The sequence below is a fragment of the Barbus barbus genome (assembly GCF_936440315.1).
Source record: "Barbus barbus genome assembly, chromosome: 31".
In the NCBI taxonomy this organism is placed as follows: domain Eukaryota; kingdom Metazoa; phylum Chordata; class Actinopteri; order Cypriniformes; family Cyprinidae; genus Barbus; species Barbus barbus.
Genome location: NC_136759.1, coordinates 17,545,930 through 17,571,381, shown reverse-complemented (window position 1 = coordinate 17,571,381; position 25,452 = coordinate 17,545,930). Strand labels below are relative to the sequence as shown.

At 37.4% G+C, this 25,452-nt stretch overlaps 2 protein-coding genes and 1 pseudogene across 3 annotated transcripts; 1 reads left to right on the top strand and 2 right to left on the bottom strand.

Annotated features, from left to right (window-relative positions):
• The first annotated feature begins 578 nt into the window (after positions 1-578).
• Positions 579-11,157, top strand: LOC306851085 (dixin-A-like). The gene is made up of 15 exons (XM_079387146.1): positions 579-1,227; positions 3,446-3,555; positions 3,639-3,793; positions 4,853-4,939; positions 5,060-5,113; positions 5,257-5,307; positions 5,457-5,561; positions 5,686-5,739; positions 5,862-5,951; positions 6,217-6,288; positions 6,387-6,548; positions 9,565-9,631; positions 9,942-10,050; positions 10,138-10,246; positions 10,339-11,157. The coding sequence occupies exons 1-15, from the start codon at positions 1,205-1,207 to the stop codon at positions 10,420-10,422; spliced, it is 1,332 nt and encodes a 443-aa protein (XP_079243272.1). The 5' UTR covers positions 579-1,204; the 3' UTR covers positions 10,423-11,157.
• Positions 11,158-11,265: 108 nt separating this feature from the next.
• On the bottom strand, positions 11,266-14,140 carry LOC306851084 (PIH1 domain-containing protein 2-like). Its single transcript, XM_079387145.1, has 5 exons — positions 13,470-14,140; positions 12,950-13,073; positions 12,462-12,710; positions 12,069-12,349; positions 11,266-11,850 (listed from the first exon to the last, which is right to left on the bottom strand). The coding sequence occupies exons 1-5, from the start codon at positions 13,653-13,655 to the stop codon at positions 11,716-11,718; spliced, it is 975 nt and encodes a 324-aa protein (XP_079243271.1). The 5' UTR covers positions 13,656-14,140; the 3' UTR covers positions 11,266-11,715.
• A 349-nt stretch (positions 14,141-14,489) lies between these two features.
• LOC306851727 (transmembrane protease serine 5-like) lies at positions 14,490-22,476 on the bottom strand (annotated as a pseudogene). Its single transcript has 13 exons — positions 22,192-22,476; positions 19,263-19,407; positions 18,912-19,010; positions 18,690-18,795; positions 17,785-17,920; positions 17,155-17,268; positions 17,037-17,080; positions 16,768-16,930; positions 15,491-15,675; positions 15,297-15,395; positions 15,025-15,167; positions 14,745-14,897; positions 14,490-14,628 (listed from the first exon to the last, which is right to left on the bottom strand). The product of its transcript is annotated as a transmembrane protease serine 5-like (transcript).
• Between the last annotated feature and the right edge of the window lie 2,976 nt (positions 22,477-25,452).

Here is a 25,452-nt window from a genome sequence, read left to right as displayed (position 1 = left end):
ATAAAATATAACACACACACACACACACACACAAGAAAGAAAGAAATATATAATAATAAAATAAAAATTCCTAAACAAAATCCACCTAAATATGTTTTTGCTAAATTATAGGGAATCTAAGTAATTTCCCTCTCAAAATGTCAGAAAAACAGAACAGTTTTATTATAATTAACAACCGTCTAACATCATGATTTCAGTAATCATCACTGGAGACTGTGGTGGAACAGTAGGTTTTTCTCTGATTTTAAGATGACGTGGCCATACTCGACATCCTCTTTCTCGCTGACTTTCACATACACATACACATACACATACACACACACGCACACATTCACTCCCTCATTTTGCCATAATACAACAGTATAAGATGCAATTCACATAGTGAAACAAGCACTAATCATAACCTACATGTTTTTGCTTTTATGGAACTGGTTATTTAAAGTGTGTCATCTTCACACAGAGGACACATCCATTCAGCATGGTTTACTGGAGACGCCCATTTTTTTCATCCTGCCCACACCCAATCACCCCCCCCTCCATCCCGAAGCCCACCGCTCTGTGCGAAAGGGAGGGGTGAAGATGGAGGAGGGGAGGGTAAACAGAGCCGGGCTGAACCATGTCTGACTCCTGAAGAAAAAAGGAACAAGGGAGGGGGAAGACGAGGAGCGAAGAGAAACAGAAGGGCAGAGAAAAGTACATTAAAACTGCGTCGAGAGAGGCACAAAAACAGGGAGAATGAGAAACAGGAGTCACAGAAGATGTTGTAGAGATTCAAGGAGGGGGACGGGAGACCATTCAAAAGCTCTTCTCTCCCCTGTTGTGGCTCAGAACTGAAAACAGGATTACCTCATGCTTCTTATCATAGAAACACATGCTGCCTCTGATCGGGATTTTCAACGTTGAGTCTGTGGGAATACCCATTTAATCTGGGTTTACAGCACCGTCCAAAGAAGACCTGCCAAACAAGCAGGTTGGGTTCACACGGACCGGGACATTCGCATGGGCTGGGATCTGTTCTCCATCATCATCTCCATCAGACTAGACTGGCAGCTACGTGGACACTGGGATTTGTGAGCGGGTCTCTGCTGTGCACACCCTTTGGACTTTGCTGTGCCGTCTGCTATATTGATGACACACTGCTGCTTCCTCAAACCCTACGGGTTGGGATGGATCAGAATGAGAGGTTAAAAGGGCAAATAGCATCATGGGAGCCAAACAAATGAAATGGTATGAATGAAATTCCACAGCCTGTCGTTTTTTCTTTCCTGTGTCCATCTTCCATTCCATTCCTATTTCGGATGTCCTAGGAAATCAGAGTCGTACTATTGTCTATCATTTTCTTCATTTGACTGCAATATGTGCTATTATATGTGGCTGTACATGAATATTATAACTCTCCCTTTGAATGTATGTCTCAATTGTGCCTATAAGATTAATGTGTGGGTGTTGCCTGCTATTGTGAAATCACTTAGCAACCGGGAATCACTGGCTTCAATATGGTCAGTGCCATCTGCATGCTCTAGATGTTCAGATATATAAATCCACTATTTGGTCCATTGATGCGTTGACATGTATGGGTTTTTGATACATCATAAAGAGGTCATACAAGTGTTCTCAAAATCATTAATTTATTATAAACAGGTTACTTGGTCTGTTTGGACCAGCCTCAAAAACACTAAGTAGGAATTTGTTATATGTGTTATGGCACTGGATATTCATGCAATATCACACAAGTAAGTGTGATGATGTTCGTAACAGCACGGCTAATTTATTTAAAATAAAAATTTTACATTTATTTTCACAGAACATGTTTTTGCATTAAAAGACACGAGTCTTTACACGTACTTTGTAAACGTTGAACTTCTTTTAACTCTATAATGCAGTGTCATGTACAAGACACCGAAAAACATGCAGGACACAAGCACACATGCATGTTTACATATAGAAAAACAATAAACATTTTTTTTTGTGTGTGTGAATGACCCCTAAAGGTGCAAACACCATTTACATGGGCAAAATCCAATCATTTTAATAAGGGCAAAATCCAATTATTTATCAAGGGCAAAATCCAATCATTTTAATAATACATTTTGAGTGAGGCCAAAAAAATAAAAAATAAAATAAATAAATCCCAACACAGATTTCGCAATCTGGATTTGCCATGTTGACCAATAGTAAGCTGCTTGGTTTGAAAGTGTTACTGTGACATCTCGATTCAGGCCAACAGCACATGATATTCCTTTAATGCAACAGCTAAATAAACAAGAAGTTAATTTAGAATAACTTACATTTGAAATACAATATATTGGCAGTTACTTTGTCTATTTTTGCTCCGCCAATAAAATAGATCCAACAACATTACGAGTCTCTTAGCAAAACCCACAATACTGGCCTTACTGAATAAATCAATGTTCAACAAAGCAGTTTCAGTGATTAATTCAGAAAGACATTCAGCAGTTTGTTCCTAAATGAATCATTGTTTTGAATGAATTGGTTGAGTATATGATTCAATGACTCACCCACAAAACATTCAGCTGTTTTGTTCCTGAATGAATCAAATGAAATGGTTGAGTGAATGATTCAATAAGACAATAACGTCACACTACAATTTGCCGTAATCATGCAAGCTGCAGAAAGAGTTACTGAAACAACTTCTTATTTTAACCCCACAGCTTGGAACAAAATAAAAAGGGTTATGAAACTAATCCAGTGAATAGGTTGCTGTTGCAAATAAACAAAACAAAACAATTGTCCAGAATGGTTTGAAATGAACATTCAGATTATATTTTATATCTGGAGTGGTTTACTATAAATCAGCATGCTCCCCATTGTATAAATAATCAACATTCAGTAACATGACACCCCTCAGAGCAGCATTCTGCTGTAATTTAATGCCTGTGTACACATCCCTTTATGTAGTCATTTTCAGAAGCTTAATCAAGATGTAATCCTGGTTAATAGTCCTTATCAAAATGTCATTATCAGTTTATGCAAACAAGACTGAATTGATGACGCTAATCATCTGAGAGAGCTGCTTTGTGTCTTATTCTGTGCGACAGACTTCATTTTGTCTTCATTTCTTTGTTAGAATTATCTCAACTTCAATATCATATTCCCACGCCAGAGGAACAGCTACAGGGGTGTTGGAGATAGTCTCTCATTTCATCTTTACTGAAAACAGATGAATGGCATGTGGCTTAGGCATGCTCTGGAACTGTATAAGTGTGGTTCGAAACTGAAAACCTGGATGAGAATGGTGACATGTCTATTATAACTGGGATTTCCTGATTTTTTTTGTTCAGTTGCATGTGATTAAAGTGAACATAATATACCTTACGTACACAAAAGGCTTTCAGTGTCATCAAATTACTCCAGGTGGTTGCATGATAATTAGGACTATTCAAATGGTTATCTTCGTCACTGATTATCTGCAACATTTATCCAGTCTCAGTTCATCCAGTCCAGCACACACACCCAAGGACGAGTATATTATTGCCAAATCTGAAGATTCAGGAGAGCTAGTGGGAAACCACACGGAGCAACCACAAAGCCTAGGTAGGTTGTTTTTCCTACTCTGCCCTACTTTCTATACTTTTCTATACGTTTCTTATGTTTTGTTGTATTTGTTTCCTTTGAAGAGGATGTAGTGAAATCCTCAGCCACTGAGCCGTCTCCTGGCCCAGAGCATGCTGGGAAAGAGGAAAGCAGCACATGGGAGGAACAGCTATGTGCCCAGCAGGAACAGCTGGAGAAGGAGATGCAGGAGACCAGGAAAATGGTGACAAGGCTTCAGGTGAGTTAATTGTACACAAATAAATATGGGTGTTTTGGCGACAGCAGGCTTTTTATGTAAAAAAATCATACAAAAAATATGATACCTTTCAAGTTACAGAAAGTAAGATTTTGTTTCCTTTGTTCTGGATTAAGAAGTCGTGGGGAAGTCGTGGCCTAATGGTTAGAGAGTTGGACTCGTGATCCAAAGGTTGCGGGTTCGAGTCTCCGGCCGGCAGGAATTGTAGGTGGGGGGAGTGAATGTCCAGCGCTCTCTCCACCCTCAATACCACGACTGAGGTGCCCTTGAGCAAGGCACCGAACCCCCAACTGCTCCCCGGGCGCCGCAGCATAAATGGCTGCCCACTGCTCCGGGTGTGTGTTCACGGTGTGTGTGTGTTCACTGCTGTGTGTGTGCACGTTGGATGGGTTAAATGCAGAGCACGAATTCCGAGTATGGGTCACCATACTTGGCTGAATGTCACTTCACTCACTTCACTTCACTTCACTTCACTTCACTTAAAATTAGAATGCAATAAAACTGGAATAATGCTGCTGAAAATTCAGCTTTGCAATCACAGGAACAAATACATTTTATAAAATGATTATACAATTTAAATATGAAACATAAAATATAAAATATTTGTTTTGAAATTGTAATATTTCAAAAAAAAAAAAAAATCTTACACACCCCAAAACTTTTGATTGGTGTATATAATGTGAAAATATGATTTAACTGTGTTTTTATAATACATATAATGCTATAAAATTATTAATATTTTAAAATTCTTATAAAATATATATTTTAAAAAATTCAAATGTAATTACCACCACTATCATTTTCCAATGCAACTAGAAGTGAGATAAAAATCCAGATAAGGAGGAGACTGGAAGATACAGCTTTAAAGAGCAGCGGGTTAGTCTAATCATCAACAGCATCCGAGGCTGATCACATGATGTCTGTTGTTTGGACGACTGTTGGTTCAACAGCATATGTTCACAGCGAGTGTTTTCTAGGTTTACTCACAGTACCTCAGTGCTTTAGAATCCTCATGCTCACTGTACACATGTCTTCATTCAGGCCTTACTGCTGCATGGGTCTCTACCTGAGGACGAGCAGGCATCTACTCTGAGCTTTGGAGACAGTACCAGCTCGGAGCAACAGCTGGTAATCCATCATTCTGCTTTTCTGTGCTTTCTTAGGAATAATGTGAGAAACGGTGCATGTCTCATTTACAGTCTATTATGGTAATAATAATGACATATTTGTTTTATCCTGCTATTGAAGATTTTAATCCGCAGTCGTCTGGACCAGAGTATGGAGGAGTCCTTAGATCTGAAGGTAAATTAAATTGCTGAAAAAATAATTATTGCTAATCAATAATTGCTGATGCATATAATAGATTGATATTTTTAAAAAAGCTAAATATGCTTCAGTTTGTGTTTTGAATGAGAGTTGTAATGTGTTTTTTTTTTTTTTTGCAGAGAGAGCTTTTAAGATACAAGCAGGAGGCACGCAATCTGCAGGCTATTAAGGTGAGACCATGTGAAAATTATTATTATAATATAGAAGTGTGGATAATTATTCACTTCTTTAATTTCATCATTAGCTTTTGCAGTGTACACCAGATTTGTTGCCATTTGGGATAATTAAGGTTTGCTCCTGTGTCCAACTCTCAACCCAGGATGCCTTGCAGCAGAGAATGTCTGTGCAGGAAGACTCAGTGCTGCAGCTCAAACAGGAGCTGCTCAGATCCAGCATGACCAGAGAGGAGCTGGAGGGACAGAATGTGAGTTTGACATCAACTCTAAATTAAAATGTGTAGAAATAATTCAAATACATGCAAATGCATGTTTCTTATTTGTAAATATGTGAAATATATGAAGGTTTATCTGGTATTCTTTTTTTTCAAGGTGGAACTAGAAAGGAAGCTGAGCGAACGAAACAGATTGCTGAGTGAATACAAAGTAGGCAAATTCATCCTAATCCATTTAGTGTTCACGTTAGTTCTCGGCAGGTTTTTGGCAACCTGCTGGTATATATACATTGGTGAACATACTTTTTCTGTCCCATGCACTTGTCTCTGTAGAAAGATCTCGGGCAGAAAGACAGACTTCTTCAGCAGCAGCAGTCAAAACTGGATGATGCACTGCGCAGGATAAGTGAAAGCTATCATAGGGTAACTGAAAGAACTACTACAACAAAGTCGGGCCTATTTATGCAATATTTGTACATTCTACCAACATTTTTATATTGTAATAATACATAAACACTCTGTAGATATAATCTATTCCACTAGAGGGGGCCATAGCACACCAACAGTCTCCTGACCTCCCTAAATGTTTTTAGCTTTGTATTTCTTAGACATTCCCTGATTCCCATCAAATGTAGATTACTGTAATTAGTAAATTTGTTCTACATTAACAATACCGAGTCTGCTCCAGTTGTCAGGCTGTGAGAATAATGGCTACAGTCACATGATGGACACATCCTCCGCTGTTTTCCAGCACAGAATGGTGAGTCAAGTCATTCTTTATTTTCAAAAGAATTTGCTTCATTTGCTATAAATGTGTGTATTGTTTGTTCTCTGGTTTTGGCTGGATGTGTGCGTCAGGGGGACGAGCTACAGCTTGTACGAGATGCTCTGCGCAGTCTGAGGGACAGTTTCAGTGGTCATGACCCGCAGCACCACACACTGGACACGCTGGAGCAGGGTGTAGCCAGTCTGGTGGACCGCCTCCACACCACAGAGAACAAGAAAAGGCAGGAGAGAAAGGCAAGGCCAACCTTTACCTGTATCCAATTCTGCATTATAGAAAATATGCATTAAAGTTGCTATGAAACGGAAGTAGCAACAGATATTCTCTTGTATTGTGAAGTCCATCCAACTTTGAAGTATAATACAGGGATTTGGTTCTATGCATTATGATTCACAAACTACGTGCCATTTTTCCCGGACATGTCCTTGCCAGGATGCATTAAATGAATTTACAGTACAATCAATTGACCAGGCCGTCTAGCGAACACTCAGTATTGATTAATTATGAATTCAAAGAAATCTTCATTTCCAGGGTAAGGGAATACCCTTTTTAAGGTACTGTACTACTCAGAGCATGTAACAAGATCAAAATCGTTAAATTGACTTTGTTGCAAGCAGGGAATCAGAAACCAATACTCATATGTATTGTGCACAAAGTTTTATTAACTAAATCACAAACGTATAACTAAACAAACATATATACACACAAAATCACGCATACGTGGTACATGGGAAGGGTAAGTGAGATTGAATGAATGAAACCGGACAGAAACAGGGGGAATGAGGCTGAGTTGACCATCTGAAAGAACCATCAGTCTCTAATTCAAAGCACAGTATACAATAGCTTACAACAAACCTCTGTTTGGTGAAAGGAACGATACTTGCATTTGACTGTGGAACGAGAGTCTCGTGAAGCCTCTGAAGAAAGTCTGGATGGTTCCATTCGATGGTCAAAGTTGCAATTTCTTGAAACTCCGAGGTTGTTTTTGACTCTGTGGTAGTTGAGAGAGTCCTCTCTCTCCTAAATAAGCACATGGCTGGATGTAAAATGGGGCCTACTGGCCCTGTGGGCCGCAGTGGAGCTGCAGGCTGCAATCCGGAGATGAAGATGCAGAGGCTACCAGGAGCGGAAAGAAAGAAATGTCTGATCAAGGGCATTTCCATGATGGTGAATTCCAGGGTTGAGTGAAGACAAACTCCAGTGGTGTTAGTCTGACTCTTTGTGGTCAAGAGCCATCTCCCCAGGCTAGGGAGATAGCACATGGCTCTATATGTTGGGGCCTGCCGGGTACGCCCGCACCGGCTCAGGCTCTCCGTGAGTCCAACCACATGGGCAGCAATTGGGAGATTTTGCAGAAGAGAGCACGGACCTGTGTATGAGCCTTTTAAAGTAAATGAAGCGTCCCACCTCTCAGGATGGGCTTGACCAATGAGAAAGGCTGGAAATATTGGGAGGTTTTATGACCCTTTGTCTGAGAGCATGGTTCGAATGGCTCCGGTAGTCTATACTTTGATTAAATTACAAACACACTTAGGATTCTATGAGGAGGTGAAGGGTACACCAAAGTGTGCATCATCAAATGAGCATTAGTTTGGTAAGAGACACGATATAGGTGGGGTTACATTAACTAGTATTTCACTCATAAAGCAGGCATACAACAAAATACAATGCAAGGGACACTATACAAGACAGTTAAAATCATACACACAATGTCCTGGGATGCATGTTTATTCGTAGAAAGGTTTGTCAAGGAGTAAAAGGAGGAAAGTTCTGTTTTTGTAGGCATTGCATGGGTTTCACAAGGGTCTGTTCTTACTGCACTTTGCATCTCACATACGTTTGAGCAATAAAACAGTCTTATCGGATGGCAATATAGAAATTCTGTCCAGGATGCGTCCTGGAAAAATGGCACGTATGGTCACCCTATCACAAACCTACTCTGAAATCCCAATCTAACTCAAATGATTTGCGATTCAAGCTCTGAAGTCAAGATCTGAATAATGAATGATTCACGAACTCGTTCCGAAGTTCTGATCTAAATCAAATGATTTAGGATACGTGCTCCGAAGTTCTGATCTGAATCCAAAAAGATTTGCAAACCCGCTCCGAAGTACGGATCTAAATCAAATGATTTGCGATCCACACTCCAAAGTCTTGATCTCAATGATTAATGAACCATCATTTCAGATCGGGACTTTGGAGCACAATCATAAATCTTTCAGTTCACGAAATGATTCACAAACTGCTTGCCACACTCACATTTAATCACATATTTCAGATCTGCAACAACTGACATTAAAGGAATAGTTCACCTCAAAATGAAAATACTCGCCCTCATGTCGTTCCAAACCTGTATGTATTTCTTTCTTATGCTGAACACAAAAGAAGATATTTTGAAGAATGCTGGTACTATTTAATTAAATGAAGGTGAGTAAGTGACACAATTTTCATTTTAGGGTGAACTATTATTTTAACTTTCCCATAAACGTTGTTTCTTATGCTCAAATAGCATAAAAAGCTAAAATTTCAGGCTGGACCAACAATATAGTCCTAAGCGCATGTCTTAGAACACTGACTGTCCTAGCTCAAGATAAATCTGCCAGCCTACAAGGTACTACGGAGTAAGAACAATCATTGCTAACATTGAAGGGTCATTGCAAACCAAAGTGCTCTAAACTAACCACTTCAAAGGGCCATTTGGAATGAGGAATTTCAAAGTGTACAACTGATCGATACTTCACTCCCATGATTCTTTGCTCAGGTTAAATTTTTTAAGTCCTAATTGACTCGGCAAGATGATGCATACACCCTTACTCCCTTTATAGGTCTTTCTCTGTAGGGAAAGCCCTTTGAAGGGATTAGGGCATTAGCCACATTCAGAATGGAATTCTACTTTTTATGGCAAACAGAAACCCTAATGGCAGCTGCAATGACACAAAGACTTCACCAATTTGCAAATGGCTCTTTTATTTAGAAGGCAGGACTTATTCCTCCATATTGCACATTGAGTTTTCTCCCATTCATAAGTAATGTCAGTGGACCATCTTTGTATATCTAAAGTCTTTGGAGAAGTCCTGCATACATCACCAGAAAGAAGTCTGTCGTTTTAGTTATTTTTGAATAAACATTACAAGGTCAAAATATTTTAAAATATATGGACAGATAAATTGTTCATAAGTTCTAGAACATACACTTAGAAAATAGGATAAACTTTAATTTCATGCCAACTTTACAACCTTTGTACCACCACAGGGTTCAACTAGGTCTCCTGGACGAAAAGCCAATCACACAGACCGAGAATCATGGCCGTCAAGCTCAAGTAGGTCACTTCAATGTTATTCTGCTAGAAATTCATGCAGGGTCTAACTTTTTAGACCAGTGAATGGCTTTTCTGCAACCTTTCTGGTCATTTGTGATTACTGGATTTAAAAATCATTCACATTCAAACTGAATTATTCATCTCTATCTGTGAACAGATTAACTAAAAACTGACTCGAAAGAATGATTTGCTCATTCAAGTTTTACTCTGCAGAAGAGCAATCTAATGAATATTTTCAAGAAAAGCATAACTAGAAAGACTTTATCAATTTACATGACTTAAACACTTGTTTTCATTATTGTTTTTCCAGAGATAGCTCATTCTCACAGTAGCCCTGTTCTCAGTGTGGCAGCCTCAACCAAAGTACTCTACTACACAGATCGCTCTCTCACACCCTTCCTAGTCAACATCCCTAAGAGGTGACAGCAATAATGACATCATAGCATCATTGTATAGAGATTTAATCCATAAGTCTCCTGATCTAAATATGAACTATTTATTGACAGGCTGGGGGAGGTTACGCTACAGGACTTCAAGGCGGCTGTGGATAGACATGGCAGCTTCAGATATCATTTCAAATCTCTGGATCCAGAGTTTGGGACGGTGAAGGAAGAGGTAAAATCACAACCAATCAGGAGTAATTTAATCCTCCAACATATCAGTAGCGATTGGTCTAGGTCTTTCTCTAAATGTGTGGCATCTTTCAGGTGTTCCAAGATGAAGCTGTTATTCCTGGATGGGAAGGGAAGATTGTTGCATGGGTGGAGGAGGATCGTGGAGAGGGGAGATAGAGTATGAGAGTTTCAATCAATTCAGAATGTATGTTTTACACTACATATACCTCATCCCTGCAAAACTCTGAAGCCTTTGTCCTGTCCTAACTGTGAATTTCACTGAACCAGTTCACTATGTCATTACAGCAGGCACGTGTTTGTAAAATAGTATATATGCATTTTGAAGAATGAAAGAATAATTTTTTTTAAGGTTATTAAAAAAAAGTTTACAGCTAAATACAGATTGTTTATTGAATGTATTGAGGTTATGGTACATTTTGTTTTGCAAAAGCTAATATATCAGCAATGCCATTGTGATAAGTGACCAAGAAAAGATTATTTAAAACTGTATGTGTCTTGTGCAGTGACAAATAATAAAAATGTTGCATTAGTTGCCAAACTGACAAGCATATCACACATTGTGTGCATGTATTGTCCTGCCAGAAAAATGCCATTTTAAGAAAACATTATCATCAAAACTGTCCGCACATTCACGGTAATATATTTTTCACTAAAATGTATGTCAACCTTTCTTGACTATCCTTTGAAAATAAGGGGTGGTAAAAGCAGGGACCACATTGTTTGTAAAAAATAACAATTTGTAACATTTGAACATTTTAAATATTCCTTTTGAAACTGATTGTACTTTTCCAGTCAAGTTTGCATGTCTGTTCATAGTGTTTGGTATCTGTGTTGTAAATGCAAATGCAGTTGACACTTGTCCACCTTTTATTAAAGGCTTTCTGTGCACAGATGGGAGGGATTTTTTGTGTGTCATGTTGGTTATCTGCTGATATTAGAGACTTTTTTCATTTTTGGTATTGGATATTTAATTTATATGGATTTTATTTTATTTTATTTAGTTTATACTCATTTTCCATACTAACATTTACTTCAGCAAATCTAAAAATGAATATCAATTTTTCATACTGTGATGTCTAAATTCACTTTAAAATTAGTGATTTTAATTTTTAGTGTTCTATTTTTTATTATTTAAACAAAATAATACAGAAATTTAACATCAAATAATTATTAAAATTAATAATTAGATTTTAACAGCAATAACATGAAATAATTGTTTCCTTATAACAGAATTTATTTTGGTGCATCCCTATTTAATCTCTATAATGGTCTTATAATTTTAAGAACAGATGTCTGTGAACAAAATATACCAGTTGAAGCCAAAAATGATGCATACTGTATAATTATTGATTTAACTGTGAATTTCATTGCATGATTAATGATCTTGGAGACAACAGTCGGTACTACAACTATAGTGTTTATATTCTCAATTTCTGTTGAGTTGTCTTCTCATAACACAGTAACTGTAACATTTAGAATTTGCTTCTTCTTATGAAACGTTGCAGTGCATGTCTCCTCCTTGACCAACTCAGGAAAATGAAGATGAAGATAATAAAGGTCTTCTACTTCCAGGAGAATATCACCCTAAACAATAAAAACCAACCCCTTATTGAGTCCACAGCACAAACAAAAAACTAAAAATAAAAAAATATGTACAATATACAGCCTGTGCAAAGGTTAAACCAGAACTATGGAAAATTCAATTTAGTTCCAAGAGGATAACAGAAAAAAACAGATAAAATAAAATAATGAAACTGTTTTGTAATTAAACCCCACACAGTTGACATACTGGGAACACTGACCTGAGAAATGCTGAGCTGGCACTGTGACACAGATCTCACCCCAGGAAGTTCAACGCTCAGCTGCAGGCTTCTAGATGAGCCGCTGCCATCAGGACAGACTGTGAGATGATGCTTAGGTTGTTGTTGTGGCTGCGACAGGTCTGATTCTGTGCTCGAGATCACCTCAATGAGACCTGATTGGGGTGGTTTATTCTCCTGCTCCATGTTCAGCTGGATGGTTGGATGGTCCTCATTACTCTCAACCAGCCGCAGTGAGGAGATCTGCTGCAAGAGTGATGGGGCTACACAAAGAGAGGTAGAATCACTCTAATATTGCACTGCAATCCTCAAAATCACTTCATTATGAGATGAAGCTCAAACTGTCTCCAAGTTTCAAAAGTATGTGAATTTCACCTGGTTCAGATTGTGGGTTTTTGGCAGCAGATTTGCATGTATGTGGTGCCATGAGACGCAGCTTCATATCTTGAATTCTGCCTTTGATTTTGTCTTTGGTGAGTTTGTAGTGCTGGGACAGATTTAGATTGTGCTGCTGCTGGATGAAGTTCAGAGCAAGTAGGTGAAGCTTATCTTTCTCATCTTTGTCTTTCTCTGCCATCTGCAGAACCTCAGGGTTGAAGGCCACATCAACAACACTGTATTGATCTGTAAAACACACAGGAGATCAAATTATCTTAATATAAGTTGTTTAAGAATCAAGTCTAAGGAGAAAGGAAGTTAATCAAGGAGGAAATCAAGTAGGTTAATTGGTGAGTACTTGGATTGGAATACAAGACTATGAACCAATGCATGGAACAAATACCACCTAAAAAGTGAGTCTTTTGGTTATAAAGAAAATTGTTTTAATAATTTTGATGGTCAAGGATGAGATGGAGTTGTTATACCTTTCTCCTCAGTCACTGTCTCCAATCGTCCTCCACACACAGGAACAGGATCACTGTAAGAAGTGGGCGCTGGAACACGTTTCCAACCGCACATGTTTATGTACAATATCCCTTCCTTTGGTCCCTGAAAAAGTAATAATAGAGAAAGTTTTTTATTTTTTTTCTTGACCATACTCAGAAATTATGATTTCAAACTAGCCTATTTGTACATGCCAGCCATTTTCTGTGGCACCGTGGTTCAGTGATGGTATCAGAAGCTAATACCATGGTACTATATGATTACCACATTCATGTAGCTTTTCATGGAACTTAATTGCACCTCCTTCAAAGTATTTAATGCAATTATCTTAAGAAATATTATATTACTTATCATGGTAACGTTACCATGTCAAAATTAAATTCAATCAAATAATAAGGCCTCTAAATTGCTCATATATAGCTGTAGCGGTATTTTTGTTTGTTTGTCTCCAAAAAAATAAGTCCTAACAGACTCTTGGTGAAGGTTAAAGGTGTAGTTTACCAGAAGAGCAGTGCGGATGCAGGCGTGTGGCTGCGGCGGTGAGTGAAACTCCGCTCCTTCCCGTAACTGGCGTTCAATGAAGGTCCTGTACTCCTCCGGATTATTCTGAGACATGTCATCTAACATCGACCAAAACTGATTCACCTGCTGCAGAGCTGCCTTATTATCACAGCCAGGGATGTCCATGGTCAAAATGTACCGAACTACGTTACCGTAAGAACTAAACGAAATGCTAGCTAAGTTAAATATCCTACCTATGAAAGTGTAACGTTACTCAGGCTGGCTGAAGGCTAAAACTAACATGCAAACTGTTTGGAACTAGATGCTTAGCAGATACAATATTTAGACTGGTAACGTTATATTCAAAAATTACAGTCGAACACGACAATATTTTGTAAAAGAGCTAACTTTAGTCACTCAAAGTGAAACAAGCTTTGTTTTCGCCCTTTCGAATCTCAAAGGTTACCATAGAAACTCATCTAACACAGGCACTGTTCCCAGTCTTCCGAGAGACGGCGTTATTTACTCAAAATATTCAGGACTGCAAGGGGCTTCCGAAAACTAGATCCTCCGAATGAAATTAAGGTTTTTGTTTTAGGACTACTAAAGACGTTAAAAAAACTATAACGTACAATTGTGTGGTGATTTCATCTAATGATTCCTAGCCTTCTATAAAAATGTATAAAATGTATTAAATCGTATCGCATAATCACAAGCGACTATGATTGGACCAGGTTTATAAACGCTGAGAAAAGTAACAATTTGTACACTAGCTTTCCAGTTGATTAAATAGGAGCCAGATCGACTAAATTCACGACAATAAAATACACTTGAATAGGTTTTCCAATATCAATGACACAAACTAATCTGATACAACTAAAACTTGTTTTCTTTTTTTTTTTTTTTTAGGATGGAGTGTCTGGGATTTTATGAATAAAAAAGAACTCACATTTTCCTCTAGTAAAAGTTAAACATTTATTTTAAAACCACAATTTTCTTAAGTAACACAACATACAGTAGGCTGAACGTAATGTACAGACATCAAAATGTAATCATTACCTATCTGTGTAAATGTTGAGGCTTTATATGATAAAATATATTAAATGGTCAGGGTATTCTTCTCTTGTCTTCTACTGTCTAACATCAGTCTTTAGTAGCTCTAGGACAGGAATCAAGACATAAGAGCAGAGGATGAGTACATAGCACATCAATTAACAGCTTAAGTTTATATTTCAAGGTTTATATTTCATATTGTCTGTCTCTTCATTTACATACCTCTATAATCTCATATATCCACTCTAAAAACTTAGCCACTTTGGTATAAACGCCTGGATGGTTTGGTTCAGCACAGCCTGTTCCCCAACTAACAACACCAACAAGCCTCCAGACATTCTCATCCTGGCCAACTAGAGGACCCCCACTGTCCCCCTAAGAAATGTAGTCATTACTTCATCTTCTCACAAATGCATTATACAAATTTCACACTGAATATTAAAAATATATATATATATATAATAATAAATAAATAAATAAATTGAGAAGAATGAAGCTTCACCTGACATGCATCTACTTTTCCTTCTGTATATCCTGCACAGAGCATTTGAGGGGTGATCTCTCCATTGTACATGCAAGAACTATTGCATTTCTTTGTGCTTATTAAAGGAACTGGTGCTTCTTTGAGAACCTCTGGTATTTGCACTTCAAAAAAGAATGGGTAATTTACATTTATAAACAGTACAATGTTTTATGACAGCTTTTAACACTCCTAAATCAAAAAATACATTTAATATAAATGTATTTAAACATGCATTTGTAGAAAAACAGTACCATCATCTGGTTGTGTATATCCCCAACCAGAGATCCAGCATTGGGTTCCTCCTGGTAGATCATGGTCATAATGTGGTAGACACACAGGTCTGATTGTGTCTGGGTGTGTAAAGAAGATTTAAAACCCGAAATAACTAGCAGATATTATAAAATGCATGGCACACACAGTGACACATTTACTGAATATTGGTCACCTGAGAAATTCAAAGGAGTTCTTAATTTCACCAAAGATATGTCATTGTCATGAGTCCTGTGGTTGTAATTCTTGTTGTAGATGATCCTCTCCACTGCTAAGATTTGGTATTGAGCCAGTTTAGCCGAATTGCTGGTTACAATACCAGCATAAACCACCCAACTGGTCACTTGAGGTAGCCTGTAGCTTCAATAAGCAAGCAAATCAGATTATATACATGCTTAATTAGCTTATAATAAATTCCTTTGAAGAACACAATATGAAACTGAAACTTTAGTGGCATTATGTATTATGCTGCAGTGCCTGTCATAGGTAATCCTGTGTCTTTTGTTTTCACTGCACCACATTCCAACACTATTGTCAACAACTACTAGTTACAGTGGGTGAGTCTCACAAAAACATGTCCTTTTAGGGTTAAAGAAGTAGTTCACCCAAAAATGCAAATTTGCTGAAAATTACTCACCCGTAGGTTGAGATAAGCTTGTTTCTTCATTGGAACAATTTTGGAGAAATTTACCTGCAGTAAACAGCAGATAAAACATCACAAAAATCCAATAATTCACTCGACTCCAGTTCATCAATTAATGTCATGTGAAGTGAAAAGCAGCGTGTTTTTAATAATCAATTCAAAACCATCAAGATGTTTTTTGTTTTGTTTTTTATTTCAACTGTTTATTCGGACTATAATAAGAGTCCTCTAATATTGCTTTCTCCAATGAAAAAGTAATTTTGTCTGAATCAGGAGAGAAATATGTACAAGTCAAGCAGCATTTACAAGTGAAAACAAAGCAGTCCAAAGCAGTTCTAAACAAATTTGTCAGTTCATTATGATGTGCGAGGACAACAGGGGATGTACTTTGGAGGAATCATCATTATGAATTATGATTTAAAGTTGATGATGGATTTGTTTCTTAGAAACATGCAGCTTTTCACTTTAATTGATGTGTAATTGATTGACTAGAGTCATGTGGATTACCTGTGGATTATTGTGATGTTTTTATCAGCTGTTTGGACTCATTCTGATGGCACCCATTCATTTCAGAGGATCCATTGGTGAACAAGTGATGTAATGCTAAATTCTTGGATGGCCTAAAGGTACAAGTATAAAGCATAAAGGTATACATTTTCAGCAAATTTTCATTATTTTGGTGAACTATTCCTTTAAACCAGAATTAACCCCAATATTATAACCCGTCTCTTATTTTGGGGTTTCTGACAAGTCTGGTGAGATTCACTCAAATAACCAAAGTCGTAATTATTGTAGAAGTAGAATCTTACTTGTGGACACAGTGAGCAGCTGTAACTATCCATTGGTTGGTGATGATGGATCCTCCACAGATGTGGCAGTTACTGTAATAAAGACTTACTTGCCAGGGCCATCTGCCAAGAGTGGCTTCCACTCCTCCAACAATCCTAGGTAACTTTGCTCTGGTCCCGCACTCTACAATGAAGCAAAAAAAACAACAACAACAACAAAAAATGCTCTGCAACAGATAGACAGTGTATATGGATAGTATGTATCATTTCAGACTTATATATTAACATACCAAAACATTTCAGTGCTATCACCTTTCCTGTACTACAGCCTCCACTGGAAAAAAAGTGTGACAGTTGTTGTTCTGGAAATTCATGTCAATTGACATGGTTTGTATTTTTCTTGACTACCTGAAACGCCATAAACTCTCCAAACTGCTTTGGTGGTCTGAAGTGATTTGGACAAATCCGTCTGTGTAGTTTGGCCCAATATCAGTCAGATTCACCCCTTTGTGCTTTGATAATCTGAACAGAGAGATTATTTGGAAAAACGTTCTATAGTTCATTTAAAAATTACAATTTCATCATCATTAACCCTTTATCATTTCATTCCAAACAGAATTTCCCACTGTTCACTGTAGCTGTCAGATCATGCACTACTTTATGACACTTTCACACTGTGCTTTTCATCCCCATTTACAGCACTTCACACATTCATTTTATGGAAAAAAGCTGGAAACAGCTCCATGATGCTGCAAAAAATTCTCAACAGTAGAAGCCATACACATTTGAAGTTACATGAAGGAGTAGTAAATGATGACAGAATGTTTTGAAAATTTGTGAGTGAACTATTCCTTTAATATTCCTTGAAATGTCTGTATTCTGTACACGTCATGTTATGAATTAAACGTGAACATGACTTCAAAGTACATTTCAATACTGCTGTCACTCTATGAATGGTTGACCTACAGAAAACAGCCAAAGCTGTTAGTCAAGTGAAAGGTGCTGAGAGCTGCAAGTGTGTGTGTGTGATTCACTAACCTCAGATAGCCCAGCTGTCGACATACAAGCGTTCCCAGAGAAGAGTTCCACCTCTCGTAACACACAGGCAGCCACGTCTGTAGCTTCTCCAGCTGGATCTCCAGAAGAGAGTTCTCAGCACTGATCCTGTAAAACACTGAGCCCCATTCAGTCAAAATCACTCCTAAAACAACATACTGTAGCAAAGAGAATGGGGCTGCTGTTACAATATTTTAATACAATACAATATTTTAACTGAATTTGTTTAGATGATATATTACAAATCGAAGCATTTGGTGATGTGTTGAAATTGCAGGAACAAATCAATCCAGGAGACATGTTTGGGTGAATTTGTTATCTGTTTATTTACATGAATCATCCAAATGAACAGATTCACTAGAACTTTTCAAGGAAACCATTGAAGATAAACCAGCTCACTAGGATTAATCAGACTTTTATATAAAGGAGAGGGCAATTTAGGATGAATGATTCAATAGAATAAATCAGACTTTCCATTGCTAAATATGAGAGAAAAGACTGTTTAGATGTGTGTTTGATTATTCCATTTTCTCAGACATTAAAAACAGCAGTACGTCTTCGAAAAGTTGCAGTAAAAGTTACACTATTGGGGCATTACGTTGAAAATAATTAAACTATTGTCACACTAGTCAAAAATGTACTCAACTATACTAATTTTATAGAGTTGCTTGGTTTTAATCAGTTACAATACCAGTTGCATAGTCCACTTTATTTCACATAATTTTTATTTTCTCTCCCTTTAGTTTGCGTCTCTTGTTTATGTGCAGCTTTCACTGTTTATGGCACTATTTTTATAGTGCCAGTGAGTTTGGATGAATGTCCACTGTGCTGTTTAACTGCTGGGTCGCTGTTGTTTTTGCAAAATGTGCAAATAAAGGGACAAATACCTTTCCTGGGGTCCGTCACAGAAGTGTCCTCGGTTACATTGCAGAAGGATGTGTCTTTGGTGACTCACAGGGCTCTGAGCTGAGTTTGGCCTTAAGAGAAATTTCACTGGACAAAGACATTTAGACAATAAATGCAGAATTATTTCATTTTAGTGCTCTGGGTTTCTTTACTTTAAAAGTGCACAAATTTCACCAAAGCTTTCGAATCATTTAACTTCTTACCTATGAACCAAACTCCAATGACAACACCTCCCAGCAGACAGAGTACAAATAGAGTTGCAAACACTCTCACCAGTTTATGGGTCGACACTTTGCCAGACACTGTATTAAATAATAATAGTTTTTACAAATATCTAAAACAACAAAACAAAAAGCAATGAGATTGACAACATGCAAAGAGTATTATGCAGAAAGAACAAAGAATTACAAAGAATAATACTGAAACAATCTATATTGAATATAATACAATGTAATAAAATGTAATACTATAAAAGAGACTAAACTGTTTTTTTTTTTTAATGACCTTTTAAAGGAACCAATGTTTCCTCAGGTGTGTGTTAATAACAGACTTGCCTGGATGGAGAAACTGTAGCTCTCTGATCCAGGTGGGATTATTCTGGCCTGTCTCAATCCTGTCCACCTGCAGATGCTCTGGATGGAAAGACTGTCTGACCACCACAGGATTCTCAATCACTGCCACAGCATCTCTGCTAAGACTCTGTAATAGAACCAATCATATATTCAATCCCAGTGTTATATTTCATTTCAAAATAATTTGTCCTATTCTGTTCACATTGTATACTAACAAGTGTTCAATTGGTAATAACCCTAATAACTTCATAGTGAACTTCTCAGACAACACTGCTGTACTGAGCCTTCTGTATGAACATAGTGATCTGGGCTGTGTTTCCCAAAAGCATCGTAAACCTAAGTTGATCGTAGCTCCATTGGTGACAATGGTTCTATGATCAATTTAGGCTTACAATGCTTTTGGGAAACATAGCCCTGTCCTTCTATTTTTCAGAGATATCAAGGTTTGTAGAATGGTGTGATCTTAACCACCTTTTTTAAATACAACATTTTTTTTTTGTGATTGTTTATTTATTGTAGAACAATGCCAACATACCTGGCCTACAATAACTATATACAAGCCAGGGTTTGCCTTAAAAAAGCAAACATACAAAAAACAAACAACAACAAAAAATGATTGAGGAGATTATTTGACCCCAGCGCAGAAGGAGAATGCACTCCATCACGCCATGGTTTGGTAACCTTACCGTTCAGGCAAAGTCCAACCTTGCATATTTGGTAAAAATACCAGTGTGTAGGCTCAAAACATAATTTAACATTATCGTAATGTTTTGTGTGTGTGTGTGTGTGTGTGCACGCATGTTTTTGTGACAAAATAAATTTGTATAATGACACAGGTATGACATAGGTATTACAACTTGAAGGTGACTTTTCAGGATATTGACCCATGTCCCCACTTTTCAAAACGCTTATAAATTATGCAGAGTGAGGTTTTTTTGGCAAAGTAGAAGTGCACAGTCTCCTGTGAGGGCTAAGTTTAGGTGTAGGGCAATAGCACATACAGTTTGTACAGTATAAAAACCATTACGCCTATGGGATGTCCCCACTTTTCACAAAAACAAATGTGTGTGTGTGTGTGTGTACAAGAAATACTGTTGTATTTCTTGTACTTACTGTTTTATTATTATTGTAAATTTCAAAGTAAATGCACTTTAAGTCCAAGACAAATTTTCTTAATGGGACAATAAAGTCTCTTTCTTTCTTTTATTCATACAATAAGCCACGATAAAAGAGATCAGGGCCTGTATTCTTAAAGATTCTAAAAATCCACTTAGAGAGCTCCTAATTTAGCTTACAAATTACTAACTAGGAGTCTTAGCTTAAAAGTTATTCAGGACCAATCTGAGAGCAACTCTGAGCGAGGAAAATACCAAAAATGTTATCTTAGTGAGGAGGCAGGGCGGACCCCGTTGCTAGCTCCGACACAGTCTTTTGAAGACTGTGATTGGTTGGTTGTCCAAGAAGGAAATAAAAGAGCGCTTTTAAGAGTGGAGTCTATTATAAACCTTCACTTTGAAATTACAGGTGTCATTTTTCCTGCTTTACTGTACTCTCTCTCTCTCTCTCTCTCTCTCACACACACACACACACACACATTATATATGTATATTCTTTATTTTCTATTTACCATGCTGTCATACTTAACATATTTTATAGGAAAGGAATAGCGAAACAATAAGGTTCTGAAAGTTCTGTAGTTGTTTGTGTGATCACTTTGCTTATAGAAGGTTGTGACAGACCCAAATCATCACTGCTGCAAGCACTGTCAAGCATTGTGTGTTCTCCCTCTTCATGTTTCGTCCATTTTCTCCACTGCTAAAGAAACTCCAACCCGTCCAAACTCCTAACGATTTTGGACCTTAAGACCTCTTTTAAGGGTTAAGATGCTTTGGGAAAGAACACTATGATCTTTTCTTTCATTTTAAGAGGAAACACCCACATTTCTACGAATTTTCTTAGAATTTTGTTATTAGGAGCAACTCTTAGCACTAAATTGTTTCACGAATACGGGCCCTGGTGTACTGTACTGATGTCAGTAAATGAACCAATATTGACTTTTGCATTCAAAATAATGTTCCTACTTGTACTATTTTTATATACAAATGAACATATTGACTTTGTAAAAAATTGTACAGGAAACATGATAAAAAAATGCAATACAACTTTTGTCTCCATTTGTTTTTTTTATTATGGATATATATTTGTGACAAATTGTAGGAGGTTGTAGGTCATGTGAAAGATTTTCAGTATAAATAGGTTTGTATTTGCATAAACCTATGCTTGCATACACTATTTGTGACCCAGGATCACAAAACCTGTGTAAATTTTTCGAAATTGAAATTTATATATCATCTGAAAGCTGAATAAATAAGGTGGTTTAAATAAATATGGTTTGTTAGGGTCGGACAATATTGGGATGAGATACAATTATTTAAAAATCTGGAATCTGGGGGTGCAAAAAAATCTAAATATTGAGAAAATCGCCTTTAAAGTTGTCCAAATTATGTTCTTAGCAATACATATCACTAATCAAAAATGAAGTTTTGATATATTTACGGTAAGAAATTTTCTAAATATCTTCATGGAACATGCATGATAAGTTGGTTTTAGAAATACAACTTCCTTTATTCATTTATTTTTAAATATGTATATGATACTTTTCGCTAATATACAGTCAAATAATAAACTACATTTAATTACTTCATTGTCACTAAAGATCTGAAATTATCCTGTAAACAATAGAATATATATATAGGAAGACTCACCTGCACATAGGATCATTCTAGCATACAATTCTCAAACTGATAATATAATGCAGAAAGTGTCTCAATCTTGCACAATATAGCACATACTGATAAAAAAGCATATTATTAGAAAATGTTTCTATTTGAACATGCTGGAAGTAACTCACCATGTTTTGGTTGTTTGGATCCAGGGGTTTCCTGGTGGGAGCTGCTCGGACTCTCTCTCTCATCCACTCACCTCCAACACAGCAGAGATGCTGCACACCAGCAGCTGTCTGACCACTGAGCAGAATGCAACTCTGGATTTTCACTCCACAAAGAGACAATGAGGTCAGCAGTGGAGCAAAGAATGAACCCGTTGTTTTACCAAGGGAGTCATGGGGCCTATCCTGACTGTCTGAACCAACCCTTTGTAGGACCAAAGATATCCACCTGTTACTGATAGGATACATGGAGCTTACCTGACAGTTCACAACTTCTGGGAAAAGGGCTGTAATTACAATATGTTGAAAAGTCTCATATATAGGAATTTCTAAACAGACAGATGGAGAGCAAGTGTGCTACAGAATTTCAGTACTTCTTTTTGAATGATGTTAGGTTACAGAGCTGATTAAAAGCTGATTAGCTCTTATGAAAAAAAAAACAATATTACTCTGAAGATTTGACCTTCTGCTCATCCATGATAAAATGCTGAATACACATGGTTCAGTATGATAAAACTGCAAATGTCTTTAGATATTAAATTGATCAGTGAGAAAAAAACGAAACTTCTGTCTCTGAAATATTAAGAAATGTAAAACATTTAAGCAAACCATTTGATCAAGAAAAGAATAAACAAATTAACCCTCAAAATGTTCAACTATAATAAATTAATTAATTAAATTACAAACTATCGGATTATTTGTAACTATATGTACACACTGTAACTGTAACTATTTGTAACTGTTGAAAAGGTTTAGTAATTTTGTTACTGGTTTCTATTTTTATTAGTGGATTGGGAATTACTGGCAGCCGTAACTTAGTCCCACTCCCAAAGTTTGATGCAACTTATCAAGCCCCACTTTAATGTGATGAAGGGCTTGAATTCAATCCATAGATGAGTGTGTGTAACTTTTAAAGTAAGTTTATTTTCCCACACACACACTTGTAAATCCACACACAATAATAGAGAATGTCAGCTGTCTTGAACCTTTATAAAGAACAGTGATTGGACTCATGGACTTCTGTGCATTCTTACGGATACCCCGTAATGATCCCAATCTCTCTCTCTCTCTTTGTCTCTATGTATATATATATATATATATATATATATATATATATATATAGACACTTTTAAGAACTATAATTATTGTACATTCACGAGCAAGGACCACACCACAACCAAAATGTTAAGGAATAGTTTTTTGTTCAGAATGTTAGTGATGAGTAGGAAGAGGATGAAGAGGTAGGGGGAATAGGATGATGGTCAAGCTCATCTGGGCATTTGGAACTGATGACCCAGAGAGACACAGGGTGGGGGTATAGTCTCATTTGCATATTTAGACTAGATGATTAGGACCCCCGATACAACCTGAAAGGAAGAGAATAGGAGATAAGGATAGCTAGATGGATGCAAGGAACGTGAACGCAATCCTGCGACGGATGGTAAATAGTGGAGCACATAAAGGAGAGATGTGAGGGCACAAACAGCGCTGTTCAAGGTCTCCATTAATTCGCGCTTGTAGTAATTTAATGTTTATACAGTATATTTTGAAGTTATGAATCATTATAGAAATCACGATTCATTCGATTCTTAGCATTTTAAATCGATTACTGCCCAATATTTGATTTACGATTTAAAAATGTACGATTTAAGTGCATATGCATCGTCAGGGTTTGTAATCGATGCATTGAGAAAACGAGTGAATCGCTACAGCCCTATGATTTCAATTTGTCTTCTGTTGCAACAGCAACTGATCTGAAAACAACAAATTAATACTTCACTATGAAATGCTGAAAGAAACAAAAAGGCAGTCAAATGATGATTAGTGATGTGTTTTCTTCTAACAATGACAGTACAAATTAGCCTACCTGCTGGGTAATATAATCAAAACCTTCTCAGTCTCAGTTTCTCTCGTAAAAGCACCTCTTTTTACAGTTTAAACTTTGTACCCCCAATCAAACAGGCAATAAAGTTGTCAAACATGAAGGAATATATATATTTATCAACAGATGCTACCCTAGTTGGCTGGACAGCTCAAGACAAAATAATTATATGTATGGTCATAATCTGATGTTTTTCAAACTTTTCAAAGAACGTCTAGGTTACGTATGTAACCCTTGTTCCCTGAAGAAGTGGTAGAATTTGAGGTGGTTCTGACCCCTTTACAGAGATGGCAGAGTGGGACTGCCATGGGAAAACACGGGTTTAGAGCTATACCATGGAAGAATACACATATGGGATCCCCTCAGTGTCACTACATATGGGGACCCAGCCTACCACCAGTTTTCAAGAATACATTGATTGTAGGCCTGGCACCAGACGCTCAACCATGTCTGGCTTGCCGAGGGTGATGGAGGAGCTTAACAGGTTTTGCCCAACAGGGAACTCTCTGGGGCACAATACCACAAATTGTGACATAGCAAACCGGCACTCGACCGGGGCCTCTCGGTGTCTTTTTAGATGCTGAAGAGCACAGGGAAGATGGCCGCCGAAAGGAACTGCTCATGATCCTAAGCATACCACCTCATCAGTGAAGCATGGTGGTGGTAGTGTCATGGCGTGGGCATGTATGGCTGCCAGTGGAACTGGTTCTCTTGTATTTATTGATGATGTGACTGCTGACAAAAGCAGCAGGTTGAATTCTGAAGTGTTTCGGGCAATATTATCTGCTCATATTCAGCCAAATGCTTCAGAACTCACTAGACGGCGCTTCACAGTGCAGATGGACAATGACCCAAAGCATACTGCAAAAGCAACCAAAGAGTTTTTGAAGGGAGAGAAGTGGACTGTTATGCAATGGCCAAGTCAATCACCTGACCTGAATCCGATTGAGCATGCATTTCACTTGCTGAAGACAAAACTGAAGGGAAAATGCCCCAAGAACAAGCAGGAACTGAAGACGGTTGCAGTAGAGGCCTGGCAGAGCATCACCAGGGATGAAACCCAACGTCTGGTGATGTCTATGCGTTCCAGACTTCAGGCTGTAATTGACTGCAAAGGATTTGAAACCAAGTATTAAAAAGTGAAAGTTTGATTTATGATTATTATTCTGTCCCATTACTTTTGGTCCCTTAACAAGTGGGAGGCACATATGCAAACTGTTGTAATTCCTACACCGTTCACCTGATTTGGATGTAAATACCCTCAAATTAAAGCTGACAGTCTGCAGTTAAAGCACATCTTGTTCGTTTCATTTGAAATCCATTGTGGTGGTGTATAGAGCCAA

Bases quoted from the DNA above. Each gene is read 5' to 3' on its own strand.
- LOC306851085 (XM_079387146.1), top strand. From the start codon at position 1,205: ATGGGAGCCAAACAAATGAAATG. The intron at 5,114-5,256 runs GTAAATTAAATT...TTTTTTTTGCAG, and splicing joins AGGAGTCCTTAGATCTGAAG to AGAGAGCTTTTAAGATACAA. The intron at 5,308-5,456 runs GTGAGACCATGT...CTCTCAACCCAG, and splicing joins GCAATCTGCAGGCTATTAAG to GATGCCTTGCAGCAGAGAAT.
- LOC306851084 (XM_079387145.1), bottom strand. From the start codon at position 13,655: ATGGACATCCCTGGCTGTGATAATAAGGCAGCTCTGCAGCAGGTGAAT. The intron at 12,711-12,949 runs GTATAACAACTC...TGTGTTTTACAG, and splicing joins GACAGTGACTGAGGAGAAAG to ATCAATACAGTGTTGTTGAT. The intron at 12,350-12,461 runs GTGAAATTCACA...CTCTTTGTGTAG, and splicing joins AAACCCACAATCTGAACCAG to CCCCATCACTCTTGCAGCAG.